This window comes from Arvicola amphibius, chromosome 13, assembly GCF_903992535.2.
Source record: "Arvicola amphibius chromosome 13, mArvAmp1.2, whole genome shotgun sequence".
In the NCBI taxonomy this organism is placed as follows: Eukaryota; Metazoa; Chordata; class Mammalia; order Rodentia; family Cricetidae; genus Arvicola; species Arvicola amphibius.
The window spans coordinates 38,604,388-38,614,317 of record NC_052059.1 but is presented as its reverse complement, the minus strand read 5'-3'; the positions used below and the strand labels follow the sequence as shown (position 1 = coordinate 38,614,317).

At 46.2% G+C, this 9,930-nt stretch overlaps 1 protein-coding gene across 1 annotated transcript in view; it reads left to right on the top strand.

Moving 5' to 3' along the window:
• The first annotated feature begins 235 nt into the window (after positions 1 to 235).
• The window catches only part of Tsc22d1 (TSC22 domain family member 1), a 103,870-nt gene continuing 94,175 nt past the window's right edge, over positions 236 to 9,930 (top strand). The window contains 22 exon segments of the mRNA XM_042054107.1: positions 236 to 259; positions 261 to 768; positions 771 to 820; positions 823 to 1,003; positions 1,006 to 1,154; positions 1,156 to 1,191; positions 1,193 to 1,240; positions 1,242 to 1,436; positions 1,438 to 1,743; positions 1,746 to 1,848; positions 1,851 to 1,917; positions 1,919 to 1,989; positions 1,992 to 2,044; positions 2,046 to 2,107; positions 2,109 to 2,152; positions 2,155 to 2,243; positions 2,246 to 2,284; positions 2,287 to 2,386; positions 2,389 to 2,498; positions 2,500 to 2,565; positions 2,567 to 2,788; positions 2,790 to 3,169. Coding sequence (XP_041910041.1) covers positions 236 to 259; positions 261 to 768; positions 771 to 820; positions 823 to 1,003; positions 1,006 to 1,154; positions 1,156 to 1,191; positions 1,193 to 1,240; positions 1,242 to 1,436; positions 1,438 to 1,743; positions 1,746 to 1,848; positions 1,851 to 1,917; positions 1,919 to 1,989; positions 1,992 to 2,044; positions 2,046 to 2,107; positions 2,109 to 2,152; positions 2,155 to 2,243; positions 2,246 to 2,284; positions 2,287 to 2,386; positions 2,389 to 2,498; positions 2,500 to 2,565; positions 2,567 to 2,788; positions 2,790 to 3,169 — 2,903 coding nt within the window.

Sequence of the window (9,930 nt, the reverse complement as noted above, 5' to 3'; positions counted from 1 at the left end):
TGAAGGGGTCCCCCTTCGGTTCCCCAGCCACCTGGTTCACCCGGTTCATCCTCCCTTCCCGAAGCTAGCCCTCGAAGGCAGGAGCAGCCGGCGCCTTCGGCCGAGGAGGAGGAGGAGGAGGAATCGCGTCGGGCGGAGCTTCAGGTCCTGTTCTCCTCTCCCGGCTTCTCCATACAAAGATTACGGTGCAGAAGGAAATTGCACTCGCCTCCTCCGCCCCCCGGTACCCAGCACAATGCACCAGCCGCCGGAGTCCCACTGCCGCGGCCGCCGCCGCCGCCGCAGACATTAGTGCTAGGAAGATGGCGCACCCGGCGATGTTCCCTCGAAGGGGCAGCAGTGGCGGCAGCGCCTCTGCGCTCAGTGCAGCAGGTACCGTCGTCAGTGGTGCTGCCCCATCTTCTGAGGATTTTCCTCCTCCTTCGCTGCTCCAGCCGCCGCCTCCTGCTGCATCTTCCACGCAGGGACCTCAGCCTCCGCCTCCACAAAGCCTGAACCTCCTCTCGCAGACTCCGCTGCAGGCACAGCCTCTTGCGCCCGGCGGAACTCAGATGAAAAAGAAAAGTGGCTTCCAGATAACTAGCGTTACTCCTGCTCAGATCTCTGCCAGCATCAGCTCGAACAACAGCATAGCGGAGGACACCGAGAGCTACGACGATCTGGACGAGTCTCACACGGAGGACCTGTCTTCTTCCGAGATCCTTGACGTGTCTCTTTCTAGGGCCACTGACTTGGGCGAGCCTGAACGCAGCTCCTCGGAAGAGACTCTGATAACTTCCAGGAAGCCGAAACACCTGGGGCAGTCTCTCCTAACCAGCCCAGCACCTTCCTCAGCCTCATTTGCCTCACCTCCCACCACAGAACGTTGTGATCAATGGGAACGCTCATCCCCACCACCTCCATCACCACCATCACCTTCATCACGGGCACCACCTTCACCACCACTGACACCACCATTCGTCCCATGCTGCTGTGGCCACTCCGTCCATTCCTGGAGGGCCCCCTTGAGCCCAGTGTCCCGAAAACTCTCTACAACTGGAGGTCTGATGGCGCTGTGCCCGTTGTCCCTTGCTTCTGCTGTATCATCCAGCGGCGTACCTGCGTCTGGGATGCCGATCGTCCGTGCTCCAAGTACTGCAGGCAGCATAGGTATAGAATTCTGTGCCTGGCACGAATGCGACGAATAATGTTTAGCGTTGCTGCTGCGGGTAGTTTCAGTCCTCACGTGACAAGCGGCGTGCATGGGTAATGCTAATATAAGTACAAGCAATATTCCTAGTGCTGCTAGTGTAAGTGTTGGGCCTGAGTTAGCAGTGGTGTTAATTGTGAATGCCCTGAGTGGCATGGGCAATGGTACTGTCTCTTCCTCTCCTGTTGCTAACAGTGTCCTTAATGCAGCTGCAGGTATCACTGTGGGAGTGGTTTCAAGTCAGCAAGCAACAGCCAACAGTTAACACGTCAAGGTTCAGAGTTGTGAAGTTAGACTCTACTTCTGAACCCTTTAAAAAAGTAGATGGACTTGCAAAAGTCACCGAGTTCTATGAAAAGAGACGCCCTGCCGGCCGCAGAAGGCGTGGCCATAATAAAGTGGTGGAGACCGTGAAGCAAAAACCCCCACGGAAGTGTCTTCAGAGAGGGAGAAGCACTAGTGGGAGTTCGGTGAGCAGTAGTGTCAGCACACTGGCCACTACACAGAGTGTGGGAAGTGGCGAGATGGGAGCCCCTGCTGTGGTGGTGCAGCAGGCCGCAGCCGCCACCACCGCCAACGCCAGTTGCTTCCAGGTGTGGCCCTCCAGCAGATGGATTTCATTAGCCCCGGGCCACAGAGTATTGCAGCAGCTAGTATACCCAGAGTATTTCTCAGCCACAGATGTCACAAGTCCAATTACAAGCCTCAAGAATGAGCTTTCAGCAGAGCCGGGTCTTCACCTGTACCTCTGCAAGCCGCTAGGAGCGCGACGCTGGTATCCAGCCTCGTCTGTAACGTGGTCGTGTAACAGCGGCTGGAGGTCAGCAGCCCTCCATTTCCAGCTTGGCTCAACCACCAACTGCCGTACCCTCAGGCAGCTCCTCCAGTGCAAACTCCTCTTCCAGGGCCGCCACCCCCAACAGTTACCGTATGGGCAACAGCAACCAATGGTTTCTACACAGCTAGCCCAGGCCATGGCCAGTCGGTGACTCAAAACCCTTCGTCAGAATATGTACAGCAGCAGCCAATTCTTCAAGCAGCGATGTCCTCTGGGACAGGGCCAGTTCTGCAGGATCGGGAGCAGGACCATCCGTGAATTCCCTGTGGCCCAGCCACCGGGGATCAGCTGCCAGTGCAGCCCACAAGCAGTACAAGCACAACCTGCAGGGGCATCTGGGCAGCCCATTGGCCAGGCTCAAACGCAGTGTCTGCTGTCCCAGCTGGAGCAGTCAAATTGCAAATCTTGGTCACCAGCAACATGCCCACCTGCAGCACAGCAAGCCATCCACCCACTGTTACACCTTCAGTTAATCCAGCAAGTTGCTCCTCCATCTCAACAAGTAGTCCGAGCAAAAAACCTGCTTCCGACCGGCATCAATTCATCAGGGAGTCCACACTAGTGCTTCAGGCCTTCCTCCACAATTGTGTTATCGCCCCCCAGAGTAACCTTGTTTAACTGTGCCTCCCCAGTCACGATGGAGTAGAAGCAGTGGCCCCGGGAACTGTTGCCCAGCAAGAATGCCCGCAGGTAGCCCTTTGCCCTCCGCTAGTAGTATTTCTGTTCCAAGCCAGGTTAGTTCAGCTGCTCCTTCTGGAATGCCCTTCCGCCCCGACAAACTTAGTTCCACCACAGAATATAGCACAACCCCCGGCTACCCAAAATGGCAATTTGGTCCAAAGTGTTAGTCAATCCCCCTTGATAGCCACTAACATAAATTTGCCTCTGGCACAGCAGATACCACTAAGTTCTACTCAGTTCTCTACACAATCATTAGCTCAGGCAATCGGAAGCCAAATGGAAGATGCCAGGCGCCCAGCGGAGCCCTCCGTAGTCGGCTTACCTCAGACTCTGAGTGGTGACAGTGGGGGAGTGTCAGCAGTTTCAGATGGGAGTAGCAGCAGCCTAGCAGCCTCTGCTTCTCTCTTCCCGTTGAAGGTGCTACCGCTGGACAACACCCCTGGTGGATGCGAAGACGAGAGGTAAGATCACGGGCTGCTGCAGACTGAGCAGTTCAGAGTCAATCGCTATAGTGGCAGTGTGCGGGTACCCTTAGTCGAAAGCATCAGACCTTTTTGCATTTGCATGGGAAAAGTGCATATGCATGGTAAGTTCTCTAGAGTCAGAGTGTTAAGGAACGGCTTCAGAGTAGGTGGGGAGTAGGGTAGATTATGAAAATAGTGTTCACGATAGCTACAGTGTTGTAAGTGTATGTTACAGATAGGCTTGGGGCTGTCAGGTAGATTTTATTCATAAAATGTTTTTGAAAAGATAATTTATGAAAAGCAGCCTACATTTTGTTATTCCACGAAAGCGTTAAACACTTCTCTTGAGCTCCTAAAATCTTTGATCTTTTTTTTTGCGGGGTGTTGTAGTTCCCACGTTTGTTCCTGCCCTACAGCCCTTTTCTGTTCTGGGATGTTTGATCTTAGGCCGTTAAAGATCCTGTTACCTGCTTGTCCTCCCAAGGCACTGTGGGAAAGATGACCTAATCTGGGTGATATAGGTTGCCCTCATGCTGTTAGTAACCAGCTCTTGTAAACTTAATGTAACGGTTACTTTATTTGAACAGAAGAGGAATCCAAGTCCAACAGCCTGTATTTCAAGGGCACGATACCTGGATTTCTGCTTAGTAGTGAGGAATGCTGTAGAGTTGTTCATTTGCTAGGAGATGAGGGTGGTAGCCATTTTAAGGAGTGAAATCAGTCTTAAAGGGCTGATTTTAACAGGCTAATCTGTCCCACCTGTTTCTACTCTCGCCAAAATACAGAAAGTCTAAAAGTCAGTACTAAGCCAGAATTTTCTTTTCCATTTATATTGGCAATAATATGCTAATCACACCTAGTGAATGAGGCTGCCAGAAAAGCTGTTTCTACATTGCTTTGAGATTAAGGGTTTTTTGTTTTGTTTTTTAGAGGAATGTTCTTTTTGCAAGTTTGCCAGTATTTACAGCGATCAGAAGTATAGTTTGAGTTGTAAGAAGACTTCTTTTTTACTGGAATTTTGAGAAAGCATTAAAATACTTAACTATTTTAGTATCTTTTGGACATTTTTGACATTTTCATTATTCCAATTGAAGTGTTTATATGTGTATTTGTGGGTCTATTTTGGAAAAACTGAGAATAATGCAAAAGAATTTTATAAAAAGAAAACAAGGCCAATTGTTTCAGTGAAATTTTCATGATTTTTTTCCCCTGAGTTTAAAAGATAAAAGGTTGTGATACTGAAACATGCGAAAATACTTTTTCAGGGTTTTTGTTTTTCTGATAGTCATACATTTAAATTTTGTTACTAAAAGTAGTTCTTAATCCTTGTACAAAACTACCTCACTAGATGGATTTCTAAGAGGGAGTTTTCTGTAATAGTCCAATTACAATTATTGTTCAGCCTTTAATTTTGTCTTTATCATTCTGATCCTCACCCGTACTTTCAATTTAAGGAAGTATTTACCCTAATTTTTGTTTCCTAAATCAAAAGGGTATGAACGGAGTGAGGTTCTGTTAAAGTAATGGGCAGTGTAGACGCTGACTTAAGAACAGTGAAAGACAGGGGCCAGAAATGAAAACCGCACACTGTTACCAGCCGTGAATTCCTGTTTGTGGGCTCCTGGGAGGACTTCTTTGTTTTCCTCCTCTCAGTAGGGAGGGTGGCAGGCCCTTGAAAGGCTGGCCTCACACAGTTAAGTCAGGGTGCTCCTGCACACTGGCTCGTGTGAGTAGAGTCCTCCCAGGTGGAGGTGCTGCAGAGCCATTTTCCTTATAGGCAGAGTGAGATAAAGGTGGACCAGGCGCCTGCGATGGAGAGCTATGTTCTGGGAAAGCACAGAATGAATATGATATTTCTCTCCATTATTATCACACGTTATCTTCAGATGGCATTTGAACTTTATCCCACAAACTTGTGTTAATTGACGTCACTGTTGAGTCATCAGAACTGGACACACTTTTTCCCAGGTCTCCTTCAGTTTCACTGAGGTCTGAGTCTGCTACTGAGGCGCATGCAAGACCAGTCAGTGAGGTCTGTTTTAATTGTGTTTTATTGCAGGGTTTTTATTTTTATTTGTTTATTTTTAATCTCAATGTGGTTTGGTTTAGAAAAGTCATTGAAATTTGCCTCTGGGAGATAATTGGGATCCCTACGAGAGAAAAAGGGATAATATTACCGTTTTTAATTAAAAAAAATTAAAAAAAATAATTATAAAATAAAATAAACTTATTAAAACCGTTTTTTTTTCCTGCCAGCCTCTGTGCCCTTGATCTTCCAGGCTTTGTCTCTATCCATCTCTCTGGAAGAGAGGGTTGTGCCCTCATTTAATTTTACGACCCAGGGAGTATGTTAGCATAAAATTTTTGGTGGCAGAAGAGAGATCACCCTTACATATATTGTGATGTACTGTCACTCTTTAGATCTAAATACCTACTTAGTACTGGGGAGAGTGCTTTCTCTTGCCCTCTTACCTGTAAAGCTGAGAGACGATAAACATTACATATAGATAAACATAAAAATAAGGACCGAGGTATTAAGATTATATGACTTCCTTTTTTATAGATCATTTTTATTATAAAGATCTCGATGTTTTGGCCTTTAATGTGAACTTAACCTTTACAGGAATGGGGACATACAGTTATGTTATTATAATGTTTTGTGCTTGTTTTCAAAGTATTATGTGAATTTCTATTCTCTTGTTTTTAGGCAAAGCTCAGATGTTCCCTCTGAAAGATTTTTCTTCCCCAGGGGGTGTTTCCTTAGCACGTCTTACTGTCCCTCTATTTAAGTACTGTATATTTGGTGATAATTATGTTTACCAGTCTTTCCCACAAGGGGAGGAACTAAATATATTTTTAACAGACTTGTGAGCAGATCTTTTTCTGTTTTCCTATCATGAAACAGTTCATTCTGCCATCTTAAGCACACAGTTAGAAATGCAGGTGCTAAAATTTCTGTAACAAATGGAAATAGCAATATGACTTGGTTAGCTTCCTGCTCCTTAAGGTGACATGGCATTAACCTTCTAAAGAGTGTCTACTTTGCAGTAGTCCTCAAGTATTATATGTTTTCTGCTTTCATGTTTATTTTTGTGTGTTGCATGTGTGCGTGTGAATATGGACGTCAGAGGTCAGTTTCAGGTGTCTTCCTCAGTTGTGCCCACCTTATTTTTTGAGACAGGATCTCACTGAATTGGAGCTCACGCTATTGGCTGGACTGGATAGCCAGTGAGCTTCGGGGATGCACCTGTCTCCACTTCTGAGCCTCTGCATCAGGCTTCTATGTGGGTTCTGGGGTCCAAACTCTGGTTCACGTGCTATGTATACATAGCAAGCACTATACGGAGAGAGTCATCTCCAGCCTGGAAATGAGTGTTTTCTTACAAAAGAAGGAACAATACTTGTCTTATCTACTGAGAATGGTAGGATGCATGGGTTAAAATAATGCAAAATACTTTTAAATGCAAATGTCTTTTAAAAGGTTTTTTGTTTTGAGACAGGTCTCTCTCTGTAGCCCTGGCTGGCCTTGAACTCAGAGACCTCAGTGTGCTTCTGCCTTCTGAGTGCTGGGGCTAGAGGTGTGCGCCTTCACACCCGACTTGAAGTGTTTATTTTTTTACATGCACAATTTAAAGAATCAAAGTCTGTACTTGTTGCCTTCTTCCTTCCCAGGTTTTCTTTCTAGAATCCCTTTAATTTCTTGTAGGTGATTGCTCTTTGACAAGCCAGTCTTTCTACTGGACAGGCAACAGGAACAACTCTCAGCTTCTCTTTTCTTTGTCCTCAGCTCCTTTCATGTGACTTTGGGCTTTTTAATTTGCTTTTGCCTCAGTTTCCTCATTTGAAAACAATGAAGGCAATAGCGTTTCTCACAGAATTGTTACGTAAATTAAATAAACTTCGAAAACTCTTAGAACTCAACTCACTGTGCTCCTAAGAGTTTATAATAATAAAACAGTCCTCACTTGATTTTTGCTTGTGTTTTTAAATTCCTTGGATGAAATGGATCTGCCCTTCTGGTTGCCCTTGTTCTGATATTCCTTTCTTCCAGTAGTTATGATCATATAACTCTTGAATATTCATAAGTCTTGTAAGAGTATGCCTTCTTCTGTTCACCCACAGTACCGTGTCCTTGCTCCTCTCCCTGTCCCTGGCTATTTAGTATATTGAAAGGGGTGGGTCGTTCTCCACCCCACCCCCCACCCCCGCCCAATTCCTTTATCAGCTCGGTCTCTTTTCTCCATTTACCTGTTCCGGTCCCCACCTTGATAGAGTCCTTCCTCAGCTCTCTGGTGATTTCGAGGTTCTGTGCTTGCACTTCAGTGCATGGGGGCTAGAGAGCCACTTAGAACGTTGGGCTTCGTTCCCACCACGGCCCCTGTATTTAGGTTCCTCTCCGTTATCACTAATGTTCTGTATCACCCACCCGCCTCCTCATCAGCCTCAGGGTATTAATTAGTTACTAAGATGAATTTTCGAGGAAGCCTAGTGTCGCTCCGGCCTCTCTTCTGGTTCTGACCGTCGCCTGGGCTTCCACTCATCTGCCACTCTATGATTCCCTTTTTAATTTTCCCCAGTGGTCCCGTCTTGGTTGTTCCACAGCCAGTGTTGACTTTCGTTCTTGATTTACTTGCTATTTTTAATGGTGTCAGCTTACCTTGGCACTCAGTTGATTCTTTGTTTAGGTAAAGGCTACCAGGTTGTAAAAATCGTGCTCTCTTGCAATCTGGCCCACTTGGTAGCTTCTATATTGCTTTTGAGAATTCTGTAGCCACGTTGGTTTCTCAAGCCGTATGCGATTTGTGTTTGCTCTTCTTCTTTCTCTCTCATTTTTAAAATCTATGAAGCTTTAGAGTTGCTTCCATTGTTTTAAATTTTACAACGGATTGCACGTATGCGTGTGGTTTGGGGGAGGATGGTGGGCGGTGGAACCTGCTTTTTAACTCAGCTTTTGATGTGTGTTGTTTTCTGCCTGGAAAAGTTTGTGATGCTGAGACTGAACCCAGGGCCTCATGTAGCCTCGGCAAACACTCTGCCAAAGAGCTCCACCCCACACATTTTCTCTCCTCAAACTCACCTGCATCATGGGCCTCCTTGACTGATCTTCTAACTTCCTTCATTTTCATTTCTTTCTCTTTGCTCTGTTTCTTTTGAATTTTTCTTGTAATTTCCAAGAGCTTTTTTTTTTTTTTTTTTTTTTTTTTTTTTTAGTTTTTTCCTTCTTGTTAGCTGTGTATTGCCCCAGTTTAGCAATAGTGGTGCTTTCTCTTAGCTCTGTGAGCACATTAGATTTGGTTGTTTTATGAGACAGGGTTGCTCTATGTAGTCCAGGCTGGCCTTGAACTTGCCACCCTCAAGCTCTAATAGTATGTTTTTCTTGGGTAGCTTGAGCAGTTTTCTTTCTTTGCACTCTGTTTTCTCCAGGTTCTGCTTCCCTTCTTGCCTTGATCCTTTCTCTTTCATGTTCTGTTCCTTTACATAGTTGGCAGCTGTGCGGTAGAGAGATGGAAATACTGGTTACAGATTCTCAGTCAAGCTTCTTAGCCATTGGTCTCCCTGGATGGTAACCTGACTGGGCTGGTTGGCCGGAGTTCTTGATGTCTTTGTACTGCCCTTTAGTTGAGTTAGCTCTCTGTCAGGAGGGTCTTCTGTGGCTACATGAAAAGGCTTGTCAGCAAGGGCTCCAGGGAGGGAGAGGGAAGTGAGGAACGAGAAGTCTTGCAAGTCTTGGGCTCCCTGGAGCTTGTCTTCCTTCAGCTGTGTTTCTGTTCTCCCTCTTGCCTTCTGCTGTGCCTCACTCCCTCCTCAGACTGCAGGCTTGGGCTAGCTGGTCTTGGGTGAGGAGCAGGCGTGGAGAACTGGTGAAGCCTGTCTTCTTCAGAACCCTGTCCTCGTAGCGGCTGTGTGTGGTGCTGCCAGTTCCTGGGCCTTTGGGGCTTTGCGAAGTTTAAATTGGGTTTGTTCTTGGCTTTCTCTACTGTTTGCCAAGTCATTTGTCACTCAACATCTGCTCTCTAGCTTCCAGATTTGTGCTACTATTGTCTTTTCATGACTTATGTCTTTATACCTTTCCTTTATTTGAGATAGAGCCTTAAAAATTATTTAAATTAAAGAGTAGATGTGATTTCTTGTTTAGAAATTTAAATTTAAAACATGAAACTGAAAAGACCTGATCTTGGAACTTCCGTCAGAGTCCTGTGCTGGGTTCGATTGTCACTGTCAAGACTCGACAGCTTAGTAGAATACGTGCTTGCTGTTTTGTGTAGCAGAGAATAGCCTGCGGCAGTCTCCTGCCTCAGCCTTCCAAATGCTGGGATTCCTGGTCAGGCCTACCACACGTGGCTTCAGCGTATCTTTTAATGTCTCTTTAAAAAGAAGGTACAGGAGAAGGAAAAAGAACTAAAGCTTCTTTACCCACTTGTAAAATAATGGTTTATGATCTCACGTACAGAAATGCCTTTTCTTGCCAACACTTCTTCCTTTCCAGTCAGCTTGACCAGAAAGCTGTCTTAGACGTCTTCCGCTGGCTGGCTGAGCTTCCCCCTGAAGCACTCTGGCTGTCTGTGCTGCCCTTCTTTTTGTTTTTTGTTCTTGTTTTGTTTCCTACTTTTCTTGCCGTTCTGTGCTGGTCTCCGAGATGGTTCTCTGCCAGACTGTCGGCAGCGGCTTTCCTAGCGTTTCTTATTCTCACAGGCTTCTTGGCCTCAAGCTTGAGAGAGACAGTTGTCCTGCCTCAGCCTCCCAAGTGCTGTCATCAC